This window comes from Mus musculus, chromosome 4 (genome assembly GCF_000001635.26).
Source record: "Mus musculus strain C57BL/6J chromosome 4, GRCm38.p6 C57BL/6J".
Classification (NCBI taxonomy): domain Eukaryota; kingdom Metazoa; phylum Chordata; class Mammalia; order Rodentia; family Muridae; genus Mus; species Mus musculus.
In genome coordinates, this window is record NC_000070.6 from 138,271,573 (window position 1) to 138,289,738 (window position 18,166).

Here is an 18,166-nt window from a genome sequence, read left to right on the forward strand (position 1 = left end):
AGAATATACATAAGTAAATCCTGCCAGGACCAGAAACCAGTGAGAGGGTGTGGAGTCCCATCCAGCTGGGACCCTTTGGCCTTAGTCTCCAGCCAGAGGTACTGGTCTTGCTCCTGCCTGGAGCTCTTACAAGCCAGTGGCCTGGTCCAGGGAGGAGAGGCCAGTGAGAGATGCTGCCTTCAACTCTGCTGGGCTACCACTGGCTTATCCCTCCAGCCATGCTACTACTGATCTAACCAAGCCTGCCCCACCAGGGTCCACCAGGAAGCCAGTGACTCCAGCTTTAGAGAGGGAGGGACAGTCATTCGGTACTTGTCTTCTTGTCTAAGAAGAACCCATGTGTGCCAGCAGGCCAGGCCCCACACTGCACTGGCCCCGTCTCCTCTCTTCAATCTCCAGCCATCCACTCAAGCCCCTGCCCATCCTCCCCGCAGCTGACATAGCACAGCTCTTTGCCCTCCCTGCCAGGAACCTCTTAACAACAACCTGCAGCATCCCCCTCACCAAAGAGGGTGTTCGGAGCCTCTAAGTCATGACTCACCCTCAGCCAGAGAAACAGGCAGAGGAGTTGGGTGAGCACTGACAGCTCCAGAGGACGAGCCGGGTGAGCACTGACAGCTCCAGAGGACGAGCCTCGGGGCCATAGTCCTGTGGTCTCACAGACCTTCCACCTCCTTGAGTGGGTGCCATGGGGACTCTGTCCCTTCCTGGCTAACCTGGACCCTGGGAGTGGGAGGAGCTCACTTAGTGAGCCCACTGCTTCGGGGGCTGCAGATGGCAGAATGCTCAGTGGTGTGCACCCGTGGGCTCCAGACCTTTGATATGCTGCTTCGTGGGTGACAGGCAGATGGTTTCCATGTAAGAGTGGGAGGAGAATAATCCTCTCGTCTTCTGTGATTCAGGCACCTTTGCATAACCCAAGGAGAACCCAAGAGGCTTCACAGCACAGGCTGTTAGCGGTGTTTAACACAGAGCCTAGGACTCTGTATAATAAGCCTGAGTTATTTAGTCAGGGAAGCCAATACTCCTCCCCAGCCCGAGGTCAGTACAAATACCACCCCAGATCTCCACCCAGTAGATCATGGTGGAGTGGGGCTTGTGGGAGCCTCCCAAGATCCTTCCTCAACCCATGTGTGGGGGAAGAACATAGGAACTTTCTTCCAACTGGACCCTAGCCATGGCTGTGCGCCTCTGTCCCTCTCCATCCTTGTTGGAGCACAGCTGGTTACCATGGAGACCTGGCTCTGGTTTCTTAAAGCCTAGATGAGCAGCTACTGAGGAATAGGATGTACAGCTGGCAGCCGTTCCTCGGCACCTCCCCAGGACCAGTGTTGGCAGAGTGTGAGGATAGGAGTGGTGGGGAGGAGCCTGAGGGTGTCAGAGATGGCTGACTGTTTCACCTTCTGAAATTCCTCAGGCCAGAGGCAGCATCCCTGTCCTCCTCGTGACCTGCGTCCACTGAACCCCCAAGGCGCACCACAGGTCCATTTCTTAAGTGCCATAGTTGCATAGAAGTGGGGTTTTCTCCCCATTTCACAGAGGCTAGCTGATGTCCCTCACCTAGCAGGGTTTCTAGACTGAGTCCTGTTGAATAAACAGGAAAGTGGCTAAATCCACTTGCCCCTGCCTTCCAACTGCTGGGATTAAAGGTGTGCACTACCATACCTAGCTAAATATGCTCTTAAAAAAAAGATTTATTTATTTATTTATTTAATGTATATGAGTACACTGTAGCTGTAGTGATGGTTGTGAGCCATCATGTAGTTGCTGGGAATTTGAATTCAGAACCTTTGCTCGCTCTGGTCGGCCCCCCTCGCTCTGACTTAAAGATTTATTTATTATTCTAAGTACACTGTAGCTGTCTTCAGACACACCAGAAGAGGGCGTCAGATCTCATTACAGATGGTTGTGAGCCACCATGTGGTTGCTGGGATTTGAACTCAGGACCTTTGGAAGAGCAGTCAGTGCTCTTAACTGCTGAGCCATCTCTTCAGCCCTAAATATGCTCTTAACAAATCTTTTGAGATGAATTTATTATCCTACGAGTCTGAGTGTTTTGCCTGTATGTGTGTATTGTTTGTATGTGCACTGCGCATGTCCAGTTCCTCCAGAGGTCAGAAGAGGGCATCTGGAACTGGAGCTATGGATGGTTGTGGGTACTAGGAATTGAACCTCAGTCTTCTTCAAGATCAGGTGCTCTTAACTTCCGGTCATCTTTCCAGCCCAAATATGCTCTTTCTGAGGATGACCCGATACTGCCTGATGCCCCAAACTGGGTTCTAGGTTCTGGGAGCGAAGTAGGATCCATGGAGTCTGCTTTCTGGCCCTAAAAATGCCACCCAGCCCTGTTTGCAGGACTGGGTCCTTCGTGCCTGTCCTCTCTGACCCTCTTTATTCGGTTCCTGAAGCCTTCTGTCGCTGTGACACACTAGTACCTAGATGGCTTTCAGAAAGCCATTTAACCTTTCCGTGCCTTGCTTGCTTACTGTCCCACAGAGCCTTTAGGACTTCACACCTAAACAGGTGGAGCTAGCCTCTGCACCCAACTGACTGGTGCACAGAAGGGAGCCTGTCCCCCTCCTGGGACCATTAGAGCAGACAGCTGAGTGTTCTGGCCTCCAACCAGTGTGGCCACCCTATCTCGGACCCCCCCCCCAAAATAAAAGAACCCATAATTCTGCTCTCCCTTCCCCTCACCTGAGATGCAGCCTTGCTGTGTAGCCCAGGCTGGCCCCGAATTTGTAGTAATTCTCCTGCCTCTCTGCCTCCCAAGGGCTGAGACTGCAGACACACCTCCCCGCACCCAGCCCTTCCCGCTGCTCTTGCCGGTGTGACTGTCTTTCCTCATGAGGAATGCTACATTTCATTGTTTAGCATAGGCAACAGAGCTCCTTGGTTGCCCGGGAAGCAAGCAGGGAGCACCTGTGGCATACACAGCTCGCTCGCCACCGTGGTCTCGGAGGGCTGCGCTGAGAGCCTCGTGGGCTTGAGCAGCAAATGACCCTCCACCTGCTGCCATCCAGGAGTCTGGCAACATTCCCGTTGTCCTGGTAGTATCAGCAGAGGGGGATATCAGAAGCCATGTGGCCGGGACAAAGGAGGCACATTCCGGGTGTCGGCCCCATCAGCTTTCAGAAGCCCGTGCAAAAGCTGTGCTTTACTGAATCTTCACCATGCTCATGAAATAAGTGTTGCATAATGAAATAGGTATCCCATACCCATTTTACAGATGTGCTTGTTGAGGGTCAGCTTGTCACTGGCCCAAGATCCTGAGACAAGTGGGTAGGCAGAGGGAGCCCCCTGCGTATTACAGGATGGTTTAGGAGGACACACATGGCCCCAAAAGGGTCCTGCCTTTGATAATCCCAGCATTCCCTGGTCCTCTTCTCTGCAGCTGAAGGAGCATCCCGAGAAGGGAGTGTATGTCAAGGGGCTGTCCATGCACACGGTACACAACGTGGCCCAGTGCGAGCGCGTCATGGAGACCGGCTGGAAGAACCGTGCGGTTGGCTACACCCTGATGAATAAGGACTCCTCCCGTTCCCACTCCATCTTTACCATCAACATCGAGATCTATGCCGTGGGTATGGGGCCGGCTGGGGGCAGAGGGTGGCCCAGACATCCTGAGCCAGGTTCCTACTCCTGATAGGAGGGGGACTCACCTTATTGGAGCCTGGAGAGCCCCACAAAAGACTGGGAAAAGATGCCCTTACCTGCCTGAAGGAAACAGACCAGAGTCGTCCCCGTGTGGGGACCTGTTTCCTGGATCAGCGCCCGCAACCACAACACTGGTAGATAGCACTGAGCACTTCTTGTGTGCCAGGCAGTGTGCACACAGTATCTATTCTTTGCAACCATCCCATGAGTGAGCTAGATGCTGACACTCCCATTTTACAGGTAAGAAGACTGAGGTCTCGGGGCTGGGGCTGGGTGCGGAGCTCAGTACTTGAGTGCTTGAGCATCCTGCTCCAGGCCCTGGGTTCCATCCCCAGGACCTGCCAAGGGCCAAGAGTCTATGTGCTGTTCAGATCTCATGACTCCTCTTTCACAGTTCTCAGTGATGTTCATTCACATCCTTCCTGGGAGAGCTGTTGAGAAAGAGGACAAAGAGGGCTGGAGAGATGGCTCGGTGGTTAAGAGCACTGGCTGCTCTTCCAGAGGTCTGAGTTCAAATCCCAGCAACCACATGGTGGCTCACAACCATTCGTAATGGGATCCGATGCCCTCTTCTGGCATGCAGGTGTACATGCAGATAGAGTGTATATGCAAATTCAATAAATAAAACAGATCTTTAAGTGGGGGAGAGAGAGAGAAGAGTCCAGTGTTTACTCTGGGAGCTTTATCTGCACCACTGTGTCTGTAGTAGTCCTTGGTGTAGGCAGTGTCGTCCTCCTTTTAGACACAGGGAATGTAGAAGTGAAGAGCTTTGCTCATGTAGGGGACCTCAGTCATGAAGTAGAAGCGCCAGGTTTTGAACCCAGGGCCTCCCAGTACCTTGTCCATTGATGCTCTGTCACAATTAGAACTGTAAAGAACACAGAGCAGGAAGTAGCCTGGCCCGACTGGAAACATAACTGTGATGAGATCCCAGGGCCAGGGCTCATGTAACCTCCTTCCATACTGTCCGTTCAGCAACCTGTTTCCAGGGCAGCGCCCTGGTGCTTGCTTGGGCAAAGGACATCAACCTGGGTGTCCCTGGAGGAATACCCATCTGAAGGGGACATGACCTCATAGTTGCAGCCAGGGCAGAGGCAGCTGCCTGGCTTAGTGGATAAGACAGGATCACGGGCACTTTTGAGCTTTGGAGAAGGTTTGAAGGATAGGCTGATGCATAAACATAGCCACACGGCTAAGGGCGTTTCCTCTGGCTCCTGGTTCTGTGAATCATTGTCAGGTCTTCATGACTGTGCCTGGGTGGCGGACAGAGGACAGTCGCTCTCACCTCATCTGAAGCTGTTATCCATGAGGCTTTGATACCGTGTCTAGTTTTGCACTGCTGCGAATGATGCTTTGTGCACAAGGCTGTTTCTGCTCTGAGACTCGTTTGCTCAGGCTAGACCTAGTGTGCCCTGGGAAAGCACAACACACACACACACACACACACACACACACACACACACACACACACACACACACACACACATCTTGGTACATTCTGCAGAGCACTCTCCAAAAACAGCACAAGTCTCATTCTGCCCCACTTTTTTTATTTTCTCATTATTTATTTATTTATTTATTTATTTATTTATTTATTTATTTTTTTATGGATCTTACAGACCCAAGTCCCTCACATGCCATCTAATGCCAGCAAACATTCTGTCCCCTTTAAAATTGTTCTGCAGTGGTCAGAATATGTGACCAGCTAACCCTATACATCCAGCTACGGTAGGGAGCCAGTCAAGGTTAGACCTACTTTGTGGATGGAGTCATTGGAAGATTAGAAAGGTGTGTGGTGTGTTGAGAGGTGTGTGGCTGTGCTCCTGTAACACGGTAAGGAAGAGGCAGGGCTGGACTTCAAAGCCAGTACTTCAAGCATGGAAGGATGCAGTTCCCTGGGTATCCCCTCATCTCCCCTTCACCATCCTCTGCCTTTGGCCTCGTAGGAAATCTTTGTAAAAGAGACCTTCCTGTCCTCAGAGGACAAGCCCTACCCTTGGGGTCTGGCAGTCCAGAGTTCCTATCTTGCTTCTCCTCTTTGGCGGCAGCAGCTTCCTCCTCTTCCTCCTCCTCTTTCTCCTCCTCTTCCTCCTCTCCCTCCTCCTCTTCTTCCTCTTCTCCTCTCCTTCCTCCTCCTCCTCTTCTTCTTCCTCTTCTTCTCCTCTCCTTCCTCCTCCTCTTCCTCTTCTCTTCCTCCTCCTCCCTTTTCTTCTTTTAAAATGATTTATTTATGTTTATGAGCATTGATGTTTTGCCTGCATATATGTCTGTATGTGGGTGTCAGATCCCCTGGAGCAGGAGATAAAGACAGTTGTGAGCTGTCATGTGTATTGAACCTGGGCCCAGCCCCTCCTGCCCTTCCTTGACTTCTGTGTGGCCCTAGGAAAGTTCCATGCCCTCTCTTGAGCCTCTGTCTTCTTACCTGTACCATGGCAGCCCCTCCTTTCCAGACTCCAGATAGGCTCAAATGTATCCCCAGGTGGGTGGTGTAGGCCCTGAGGGCCATCCGCATCTTAGAAAGATGTGGGGCTCACCCAGCTGTTGCCCCTTGCCTGCCTGTCTGCAGATGAACGGGGTAAGGACCATCTTCGTGCAGGCAAGCTCAACCTGGTAGACCTGGCCGGCAGTGAGCGGCAATCCAAGACTGGGGCCACAGGGGAAAGGCTGAAGGAGGCCACCAAAATTAACCTGTCACTGTCGGCGCTGGGCAACGTCATCTCGGCACTGGTGGATGGGCGCTGCAAGCACATTCCTTACCGGGACTCGAAGCTGACCCGACTGCTTCAGGACTCACTGGGTGGCAACACCAAGACTCTGATGGTGGCTTGCCTGTCTCCCGCAGACAACAATTACGATGAGACCCTCAGTACGCTGCGCTATGCTAACAGGGCCAAGAACATCAAGAACAAGCCACGCATTAATGAAGACCCCAAGGATGCCCTGCTTCGAGAGTACCAGGAAGAGATCAAGAGGCTAAAGGCTATCCTCGCCCAGCAGATGGGCCCTGGCAACCTGTCAGGTGGGATAGCCTGGGGTAGCAGGAGAGGGTGGGCCAAGCAGATTTCCCATCGAAAAGTCCCTGCTTTTCCCTGACTTCCAGGTTCTCCTTTGGCACCTTCAGCTCAGCATACCCCGATGGTAATGGCCCCTATCTGCCTGTGGCCCCAGGAAGAGGGCTGGCGAGGGCTGGCTAGGGCTGACTGGCTGGCTGGCATCTCCAGCCAGCTCACAGCTCACACCCCACCTCAGGCTGTTCATCTGTCATCCACCTGTCTACCCGATTGTCTCCCTGGCTCAGTGGCAGGGACATCATGTTCTTAGCATCTGGGTGACTCACATCCCTCCAGCCAGCCCACCCCAGCTCCGTAATCATAGCTGCCGTTTGCAATTCATCTGGGAGGCATGGAAATGCAGGTCTGGATGGCAGGCCTGCGGGAACACCAGAGTGTTCTGATGCTCTGTCTCTTAGGAGCAGTGAGCATAGGAAAGTCTAGCCTCAGCCCCTTGGTCCTCGGGCCTGCCTGGCTCAGTTGGACCCCTTCTGTACAGTTATCTACCCATTGCCCCACCCACCAGCCGCCCCTCCCCCTCCTCCCTCCCACCAACTCCATTGCCTACCCAGTCCCCCCATCCATCCTTCCAGCACCCACCTTCCCTGCTTCACCCCCTCTTCTCCTATCCATTCACCCATTGGGATTCCACCCCCACCCCCGTTGTTCACATATCCACCCATTCATTCTCCACCCGCAACCCTCCCACCCTCCCACCCACCCTAAGTTCCCTAGCGCTTCTTTGTATGTAGACCAGGGCTGAACACTGGGACACAGGTGACCGAGACCCAGGCTGTGACTCTCTAGGGAAGGGGAGCAAACTTTAAGGGAGCCCGGCCACCGGGGCAGAGGATGCAAGCCAGACTGGAAGGCTGTGCTTCCAGAGAGAAAAGCCTCCACAGAGAAAAGGCTCCACAGAGGATATGGTAGCTGAGTCCTGGGGCATAAGAATCTGTGAGGTGGTGGCGCACGCCTTTAATCCCAGCACTTGGGAGGCAGAGGCAGGCGGATTTCTGAGTTCGAGGCCAGCCTGGTCTACAAAGTAAGTTCCAGGACAGCCAGGGCTACACAGAGAAACCCTGTCTCGAGGGAAAAAAAAAAAAAAAAAAAGAACAATAAAAAGGAACTTCCCTACTAGATTCTAGGACAAAGTTTGTCTAACTCCACAGACTTCTGCTGGCTGCCTTAGGGCAGGGTGGGGGAGGGGCGGGCGCTCAGGTAGCCAGTGGCCAATGCAGCAGGATCTTTCCCCTTCCCTTTTCCCTGTCCTGACTCCACATCCCCAAGACTGGCAAAGGAATGGCAGGAGAGGGTCAAGTTCTAGTTCCTCAGTGAGTCCCCAGCCCAGCAGCTAACACAGCCCTGCAGAATGGGCGCCCTTCTCAGGTTAGAGCCCTGATGCTCAGCGGGCAGTAGTGGCTGGCCTGGTACCAAGTACTGTGCTGAGATCAAGCAGCGGTCAATAGCTTACCTGGTCCTTTGGGCATGTCACCTAGCCCCTGGAGCTTGCGCCCTTTATCAAGATGGAGTCAGGTGTCCTGCTAGGTTTCTGCTGGGGGTGGGGGGAAGGCACTTCAGAAGGCAATACCTAAAGGCAGAGCCTCCAGGTGACCAGGGTCGTAGACCACGCATGTGTGTGAGACTCCTAGCCTAGTGTGCAATACCATTATTGTGTGGCCTCAGCCTCTGACCCCGGAGCTACTGCATATTTCTTCTCCCTGTCCCTTTTGCAAGCTGTGGCGTAGCTGTCTGCCTCTTGTAGCTACCTCAGTGGGCTCATGTTTCTCTCCCGGACACCCTCTTCTTGCCCCTACTCCAGGCGGGCCTGCCCCACCCATCGAATAGCCCAGCCTCGTGGCCTCTACTGTAACCCTCCTCTCTAAACCCTTACTCTTGGGGCTGGAGAGGTGACTCAGTGGTTAAGAGCCCCGACTGCTTTTCCAAAGGATCGGGGTTTGATTTCCAGCACCTACACGGAAGCTGTAACTAACTCCAATTCCAGGGGATCTGACATACTCTTCTGGCCTCTGTGGGTACTAGACACACAGGTGGAGCATGGACTTATATTTATAATGCTGGTACCGTGCACGTAAAAAAAAATCAATTAAAATGATTAAGTTAGCATGGTGGTGCGGTGGCGCACGCCTTTAATCCCAGCACTTGGGAGGCAGAGGCAGGCGGATCTTTCAGTTTAAGGCCAACCTGGTCTGCAGAGCAAGTTCCAGGACAGCCAGGGCTACACAGAGAAACCAACAACAAATAACAACAAACCAAATACACACACACATACATATACATAAACACACACACACGCACACACATATATATACATATACACACACACACACATACATCCACACACATACACATATATACATACACACACATACATCCACACATATATACATATACACATATACATATACACAGACACACAATATATATACACACACACATACATATACAGACAGACAGACAGATACGTACATATACATATTAAAGCCTGACTCGCCAGTTGCCCTCTGCCCCTTTTCCCACCTTTTTTCCCATACACTCCTTCGCACTCCCTCCCTGACATCAATGCTGACTGTGCCCAGGTCTCCTGGGTCTTCCCCCGCTCCCTCCCCCTGGTACTCACTGCTGAAGCTTTCAGGGCCTGGCTTCCTTTCCTCTCCTCTCCATCCGCTGTCCCCATCACCCTAGACATCCCAGCATAGGTCTGGAGCTGCTCTGGTCTTTCCACTCTACCGCTCTGTCTGGAAGCTCTTCCCCCATCTCTGCCTGGCTCTCTCCTCTCCCCTGATTCTGGCTCCATCTGCTCTCCACTGAGGTCTTCCTGAGGTCAGCATCGGGGCACTCAGCTTCTGAGCATCCTCCCGCCCTTCCTTTGTGACCATTACACTTTTGCTCACTTTTCTCTCCTAGCACGCAGTGCACGGTGGTGTGTCGGTGTCTAGTGCTATGTCCCCAGTGACCTGAACTCTCCGGTGACTGGTGGATTGCGTTTTACAGAGGGGCACATTTATGCCTGGTCCCTGGGTGCTCACCCTCCGCTTCTCCTGTCTCTTTCTCTCCAGCCCTGCTGTCCACTCAGACACCCCCAGGCCCAGTCCAGTCTGAGGAGAAGCTGCTGTCCCCAACTACTGTCCAGCAGGACACGGAGGCTGAGAAGCAGTTGATCCGAGAGGTGAGACCCCAGTGAGCTGCCAATGTGAAGGAGCGGATGTCCCAGGGAGAGCCAGTACCTGCAGGGTGTCATCCTGCTTCACTTCCGTGGGCTTGGCACCATGGTGCCCTCTTCTTCTGAGGAAGCTGGGGCTCAAAGACTTTTCCAAAGTTTTAGGGAACACAGGAGTATCAAAGAGTTGAATTCAGCGGCACCTTTAATTTAGTCCCAGCACTCATGAGGCAGAAACAAGTGGATCTCTGTAAGTTCGAGGCCAGCTTGGTCTACAGAGTGAGTTTCAGGACAGTCAGGGCTACATGGAGAAACCTTGTCTCAAAAAAACAAAACAAAGCAAAAAACCCAAACAAGAGTTGGACCCAGGATTTGAACTTGGGTTCCTGACCTAGACAGCAGAGTGGAGAGCAGGCTGTTTGCCTTTGGCACTGCAGCCAAGCCTGGGCCTCAGAGCAGCTTGGCCTGTTTAGCCAGGGTGAGTATAGCATCAGCTTCACCTGGGCCCCGGGTCCTCACCCCGTGTGTCTCCCAGCATCTCTGGAAGCAGCAGGACAGGGGATCTACAGGGATACAAACATAGGGAGACACAACAGGGACTCCTTCTCAACTCCAAGCTCTGCGGGCTTCCAGAGGCCCCTGCCACTTGAAGACTGCCTGCTAGCTCTGCCTGGTGGCTTGGTGTTCAGAGGTCCCTGTGAGGAACTGGTTGTTCCTGAGGAGAATGCTGACACTAGGCAGGAGCAGTTTTGGGGAGCTCTAGCCTGGCTCCCAAGCCTACAGCTGGATCCCTTGCCTCTCAGTTATAATCTCAATTAGGGGCCAGACCTCGAAACTCTTGTCAGGATGTTGGACAAAGAGCCTGCTTTGGTGGCTGCAGTCCTGAGAGCTCTGCCCTTTGGGACCGTCTAGGGTAGGTCTGGGTACCAAGTCCGCCTCTAGGACCCAAACCTTGCCCTTAGTGGAGGTGGCAGTAAGAAGAGACAGACCCTTGGCCAAGCAGTGGTGGCACATACTTGCAGTCCCAGCACTACAGAGGCAGAGGTAGGCAGATCTCTGAGTTCAAGGCTAGCCAGGTCTACAGAGTGAGTTCTAAGACAGCCAAGGCTACACAGAGAAACGCTATATTGAACAACAAAAACAAACAAAAACAAAATGAAGAACAAACACCAACAATACAAAACAAATCAAAGACAAAAGAAGAGACCCCTGGGGAGGACTAAGCTTGTCAGCATCCCATTAGGGTAGCAGCCCTTCCTGTTTTCGGAGTGTTGGCTCTCTGCAGGTAGCAGTGACCCGGAGCCACACCAAGTGACTTGGAGTGGCTGTGGAATCTTATAATGCCTAGTAGATTTGGGTCACAGATCCTCAGGGGAGGGGAGAACCGGATAATATTAGGATGGAACCCTCTACATAGGCTTCCTTGTGGTCTGGTTGAATGTTGGCTCCCCTAGTGGTCTCCAAGGAGAACACACCCCACTCTGGACAGACAGTCTCTTGTTAGCTACCAAGTGAAAGTGATAGATAGGCATTGCCTGCCTCTCCTGCCTGTAATTTAGAGGACGGTATCAGAGGTGTGGATGTCTCCCCCTAGTGGACAGTGTAGGCCATCAGAAGTGTGGATGTCTCCCCCTAGAGGATGGTATAGGCTATCGGAGGTGTGGATGTCTCCCTTGCTTCCCTTCCATCTTCCTGTGCATCTTTCTCTTCTGAGTTGTATTCTCTGAGTGCCTACTGTGTGCTGAGAACCGCATTCTAGGATAAACCTTAAAATGAAGCCCCTGTGTAGACAAAGGGGGCTCTTCCTGGAGGCAGCTCAGCTGTGAGTGAGCTCATGCCATGGTTCCGGGCTCCAGTCAGAATGGGGAGGTTTGGACTGGAGGGTCCCCGGGGTTATCTGGTTTTTCATTGTATAAGTCCTGTTCTGGCAGGCTTCGTGGCTGGCAAATGGTTTGAGCTCTCTGGGCCAACATTTCATTATCTGTAGGACATCCACCATGATGCAGCCTTCCTGTTGTTTTGAACCGGCTATACAAGGACAAAAAACAAGGTCCCTTCTCATCCATGAACACTACACAGAAGCAGGGGTCAGGGTTTGTGCTCCATCCTCATCTTCCCATAGCAAGCATGAGCTGAGCTTCTGTTTGGGACTGGGGCCATAGCTGGAAGCCACAGTCCTGGGGGTGCGGGTTGCTTTAGACACAGAAAGAGCCAAGACATAGAACTGCCAGCAATGGCCCAGGACAGAGTAAGACAAGGGATTTCGTATGTAAAGGCCATGGAGGGAACTTCTGTAGCCTGCAGGACAGGCAGGGCAGGTAAAAACTTGGCTACGCAAACAGGCATCCTGCGATTTAGCCCCACCCCACCTCACCCCCATTTAATATCGAGATTGGAAGGCAGGACTAGCTGGGCAAGGTGGTGCACGCCTTTAATCCCAGTACTCGGGAGGCAGAGGCAGGCGGATTTCTGAGTTTGAGGCCAGCCTGGTCTACAGAGTGAGTTCCAGGACAGCCAGGGCTATCCAGAGAAACCCTGTCTCAAAAAACAAAAACAAAAACAAAAATGAAGGCAGGACTGTAGTGAGTGGGTACACGTGCCTTGGTGTGCACAAACCTGTGCACAAGCAGATGTGTGTGCATACCTGTGCATGCGTACACATGTAGGTTTTGTGGTTTTGGCTGAGGTCCAGGTGGATGGGCTGAGGTCACTCACAGAGTCAGGGGCTGTGCTGAGAAGAAGCAGTGGGGACTGCAGAGGTGAGGGGCTAAGCAGGCCAAAGACTGATCCAGTGCTGGGGTGGGGCTCTCCAAGGAGTAAGGAAATGGGTGAGAGGAGGTGAGGGGACAACATGTGGGGGGTTGAGCTGGTGCTGTCAGAGAGCCTTAGTGGCCCTGCATGTGACCCTGAAGATGCACTGGATAGTCCTCAGGGTGCGTGCATGCTGGTGACAACGCTGACGCCCAACAGCAGCTCTCTAAACAGACCAATGGAAGCAGAAAAGATGAATGGTGGAGAGTGGCCAAGTTAGTAAGGAAGCCCCTATTAGCCCTGAGCATGAATTTGCCAGGGAGCAGGCTAGAATCCCTGAGGCAGGAGAGAAGTAGGCGTTTCTGGGTAAAGCAAGTTACCAGAAACCCAGATATGCTATAATAATGATAAATTAACAATAACGACAACAACAACAACAACAATAATAGGTAGTGGTAGTAATAATAAAACATAAACACAACGGAGCAGGGCTGAGAGTCCACACTCTGAGCTCTGCCCTTGCTTAGCCTCTCCCTCACTGTGACACTGACACAAACAACTTTCAAAGTGAACCATCTGATGGTTCACTTATGGGATGGTGTGGTCCATCATCAGGGCAGGCATTGCCCTGTTCCTTGGACCTGTCTGGGAGCTTCATCACAGGCAGAGGTGTGTCTCCTCACTAACATGGGTGCTTCTCAGTCCGTTCAGGTTGGCAGCTGTCCTAATTTCATTTCTGTTGTTGTGAGAAAATATTCTGACAGAGAACAGCTTATGGGAGAAAGGGTTGATTCTAGCTCATGATTCTAGGTTCCAGCCCATCATTTTGCAGAAGTCAAGGCTGGGACCTTAAACAGCAGTCATAGCCCATCCACAGTCAGGAGCAGAGAGCTGTGAGCGCATGCACACTTGCTTGCTTTGCCCAGCTTGATTGCGCTTATACATTCAGGTCTTCCTGCCTAGGGAATGGAGCCACCCACAGTGGGCGGCATCAAGTAACATCATCAAGATAATCCTCCATAGACAAGACCACAAGACAACCCAGGGTAGACAGTCCCTCCCTGAGACTCTTCCCAGGTGAGTCTAGGTTGTGTCAAGGTGACAGTTAAAGCTGAGCATCCCAAGTCAAGTTGGCAACCATTATGCCCACCATGCATGAAGACCTGGGTTCCATGCTCAGCGCAGAGAAAAACAACACAACAACAAAAACGTGTTCTTAATTTTAAAAGAAGGAGCTGGAGTGATGGCTCAGTGGTTATGGGTACTAGTTATTGTCCCAGGGGACCAGGGTTCGATTCCCAGTGCCTCTAAAGTGGTTCACACCATCTGTGATTCCAATGCCAGGGCATCCAGCACCCTTTTCTGGCTCATGTACATAGTGCACAGATCTACCCACACCCATACACTTAAAATAACGTAAAACAATAATAATAAGAAGAAAAACAGGATGTCCAAGGGCCAGCAGGATTCTATCACATGGGGACTCGGGTTCAATCAAGGAGTTTAGACTACCCACGAACCTAGGAGCCACCCATAAACCTGGGAGCCAACCCATCCTGGGAAACACCCACCCTAAGCAGAGAATGTGATGTTATGCAGCAGGCAGCAGCAATGTGGGGTTTTGCTGAGGTTGAAGCAGGAGTAGATGTGGGGCCAAGCAGGTTGCTACTGAGACAGGAGCCAGTGATGACAGCAGAGATGGAGAGGGAAGCGGGTGGTGGCAGCGCGTGCTTTAATCCCAGCACTTGGGAGGCAGAGGCAGGGGAATCTCTGTGAGTTTGACACCAGCCTGGTCTACAGAGTAAGTTCCACAGAGAAGCCCTGTCTTGAAAAACAGAGACAGAGAGAGAGAGAGAGAGAGAGAGAGAGAGAGAGAGAGAGAGAGAGAGAGAAGAGACAGAGACAGAGACAGAGACAGAGACAGAGACAGAGACAGAGACAGAGATTATTACCAATGGCTTGAGTACCACAGGTGGAAATGCGGGTTAGATGAGGGAAGGCATTCATGGCGTTGTGAAGTGTGAAGAATTACATGGAAACATTCGTGGAAAGCATCAGTCCATCAAGACTGCACAGAGAACCGACAGAGGGCTGTCACCAGAGAACTGTCACCCCCATGTGACACAGGGACTTTCACCTCATTCTCCCCTATGTTATCTGAGTATCCAGAACTGGAGGTCAAGTTGTGAAGGCTGGCCACCGCTGTGTCCCCTTCTACCCCAGGAGTATGAGGAGCGCCTGGCCCGCCTGAAGGCTGACTACGAGGCAGAGCAAGAGTCTCGGGTCCGGCTGCAGGAGGACATTACTGCCATGCGTAACTCGTATGACGTGAAGCTGTCCACACTGCAGGAGAATCTGCGCAAGGAGAAGGAGACAGGTGCACTTTGCCCTGGGGCGACGTGGGAGCCCACTTCCTGTTTCCCTTACAGATGGGTGAAGGGTCCCTGCATGGTAGGCTCAGGTCTCTCTCATTTATATAACAATCCAGCCAGGCAGATCCCACGGTTACCCTCCACCTGTAGATGAAGAAATAGACCCAGACAATAGGTAACTGGCCTTTGGCCATGTAACTGGGGAAATGGAGTCAGGATTAGAGTCTAGGCAGTCTGTCACACAGCACTGTCTCTGGCGCCCTGTCTCCAAGCTGGGCCACCTTTGGCCTTACTAGAGGAAGAAAGGATCCTATGCTGGAGAGGTCAGTTCTTGTCCCAAGTGTCTGCATTTGCTAGTTGCTTACTTATTCTTCAGTCTGTCTGCTACCAAGGCAACCACATCCTGTGAGGATTGAGTCGTTAGCAGGCACGTTTACTTGTGTGGAATTTCGAGGATGTATAATTCAACGACCCATGCTGCTGGGAGCCAGCTTCCTGTGTTCCCATGGGACTGGCAGAGCCAGCCTGGTCTGCAGAGCGAGTTCCAGGATAGCCAGGGCTACACAGAGAAACCTTGCCTTGAAGAAAAAAAAAAAAAGAAAGAACAGAAAGAAAAAGGAAAGGGAGAGAAGGGAGGGGAGGGGAGGAGAAAGAAATAATGTAGCTAGAATGTAAGAGAGAGTCTAGAAGTGTGAACTGGGAGCAAAGGCTGTCCAATTGAGGAAGAGAGACCCTACTCTCACAGACACCCTGAGGAGGAGGGAAACATGGCTTCCAGCATCTCCTGCATCCCCAGCATCTCTTGCATCCCCAGCATCTCCTGCATCTCCAGCCTCACACAGCCCTCCAGTTTGCATATCACACCTCCCTCTATGAGGTCTCTGGTTTCTGGAGCTCTGACATGCAGCCAGCATTCATTCTTCCAGGGCATCTGGAAGAGTTGGTGGACAAGAGCCCTGGTGTGGCACTAGAGGAGGATCTGGGGGTCTTAGCCGAATGGTCAGATTTTAGGGGACCTCAGCCTTGGGAGGTAGTGAGACATGTAGGGTACCCTGCTCACATGGAAGAGCCATGCCAGGCAGGGTGGTGAGAGCATGGCCATCAGTGGGTGAGGGGTTAGAGGATGGAGAAGCACCAGTGCTACTCAGGGGTGGCTTCCTGGAAGAGGGGGTGAGGGCACGGTCAGACCCTGGCAAGGAGGCCATAGGGTAGGGATGGATGGATGGATGGGAACTGTAGCTGGGCTCTGGGCATCTTCAGGGTTCTGGCTTAAGCTGGTCTTTGAGACACAGTGGGTGGAGAGCCACCTTCCCCTTGGGAGACTGCGAGACACTCTTGTTCGCTACAGAGGCCATTCTCAAGGCGGAAGTCCTGTGTAAGACGGAGGTCATGTCCAGGGCCGAGTTAGCCAGCGGGCCCGAGTACTCACCTCCTTTGCAGTATGAGACTGCGGTGAAGCCCACCATCCTCTCCATGCCCGACATGCCACCCAGTGGCAAGGTCACCAAGAGCCAAGCGCCCCTCGCTTTCGAGGAACCACACGGGGAGACCTCCAGGTCCGAGTTTTCCTTTGAGTCCAATGAGTGTTCCACTCTCGAAGACTCTGCCACATCAGAGGCCTTCCCTGGGCCAGAGGAGTTTTCCAACATGGAGTTCTCCATGGCTGCGGCACTGACCGAGAGCAGGTACCTTCCTGAGGAGTATCTCGGCGGCCAGGAGGCTGCTGCATCTCCGCTGGAGGCAGAGCGCTATGTCCAGGAGAACGAGCCATCGCTGGAGCCCCTGCGGATACTGGCAAGCCTGCAGGATCCTTTTGCTGAAGTGGAGGCCAAGCTGGCCAGACTGTCCTCTACTGTGGCCATGTCGGACTCATCCCAGACCGTCGTCCCCCAGATCCCTAAGCAGGTAGCGAATGTTCTACGGAGCAGGCAGGATGGGCTGCGAGCATAGGGACCTCAGCCTCTGCCGCTCAGCACTGTCCACCTCTGTCCCCTGTGACCTGTTTGGGGACCCTGCCGTCCTGTGGTTTGGAGAGGAGATACTCTGTCAGACACACACTGGGAAACCTGGGATGGAGGAAGCCTGTTTATGTTAGGTACCTGTTCCTTTGGCAGGGCACCTGTGTGTGGAGAGGGTGGGTTGCTGAGTTACTGTAGCCACCCTGACCTCCCAACCTAAGAGACCTGAGGAGCCTGGGGCTCCTTTTCAAGACCACAGGGCTTGGGGTGCCTCCCCTGTCCCTTTCTGATCAGTTTCAGTTCTCTTCCTGTTTTAAGAAAATGTTCCTCTTTTTTCTCCCTATGTTTCTGTATTTCTCATGTGAGCACATGGGTGCACAGAGGCGCACACATGTAATAGCACAGGCCTTTGGAATCCCAGCTCCTACTTCATGGCGGAACATCGGCCACTTGTCTCTCTAGGCCACGGTTTCCGCCTCTGAAAAGTAGAGGTTCCGACATGTGCTCTGCCTGAGATAGCACAGAACACGTCCTGGGACACCATAGATGCTCGCCTGTACCTGCCCTCTCCCTGTCACCTCTTTACCCGAGCAGCAGGCAGAGGAGGCCGTGGGGAGGCAAGGTGCAGTGGGCGTCAGGGTAGAGGGGATTTCTGACTCAAAACATCCCTCCTTTTCCTCCCCCATTTCTCCCCACAAGCAGCCATCCTCGGCTGACCTGCTGGAGCCCAGCGACACCAAGTCAGAAGCTGATGTGGCTGTGGCTGACAACGTCGTCCTCGGGACTGTGAGTACCTGCCTGGCCTTCCAAGTGCCTGACCCAGCTGTCTGGCTTTCACCCTCCCTAGGCAGGTGGCCCGTGGCTGAGCAATGTTTAAACAGAGAGGACTGCCACAGGGTGTATAGGCGATGTGACTAGGAGGGAGGCCTTCTGTAGCTAGCAGCATTGGAGGCCACTGTCTTAAAGGAGCAGAGGCAGGGTGTGCAGGTAGGACAAGGGCTGCAGGAAATCCTGGTGGGCCTAAGGCACTGCTGGGGACCTCCTGTAGCCCTGTCACACCCAATTTGTATACCCTTTGTCTTCCACTTGGGACAAAGCACAAGACAGGGGAGTGAGAGGAGGCCTCAAAAATCTCTTCACATTTAGGGAGAGCAATTATAAGCCTGCCAGCTTCTAGGCATGGTCACAGGGCAGGGTGTG

At 52.9% G+C, this 18,166-nt stretch overlaps 1 protein-coding gene across 2 annotated transcripts in view; it reads left to right on the plus strand.

The window, feature by feature from the left end:
- Kif17 (kinesin family member 17) overlaps positions 1 to 18,166 on the plus strand; it is a 39,723-nt gene that overhangs the window by 9,322 nt on the left and 12,235 nt on the right. The window contains exons 4-9 of one of the 2 annotated variants that reach the window (NM_010623.4): positions 3,395 to 3,584; positions 6,224 to 6,676; positions 9,785 to 9,894; positions 14,860 to 15,013; positions 16,357 to 16,913; positions 17,669 to 17,752. In NM_010623.4, the coding sequence (NP_034753.1) occupies positions 3,395 to 3,584; positions 6,224 to 6,676; positions 9,785 to 9,894; positions 14,860 to 15,013; positions 16,357 to 16,913; positions 17,669 to 17,752 (1,548 nt within the window). The remainder of the gene's footprint in view (positions 1 to 3,394; positions 3,585 to 6,223; positions 6,677 to 9,784; positions 9,895 to 14,859; positions 15,014 to 16,356; positions 16,914 to 17,668; positions 17,753 to 18,166) is intronic. The other variant, NM_001190978.1, reaches the window with a different exon arrangement.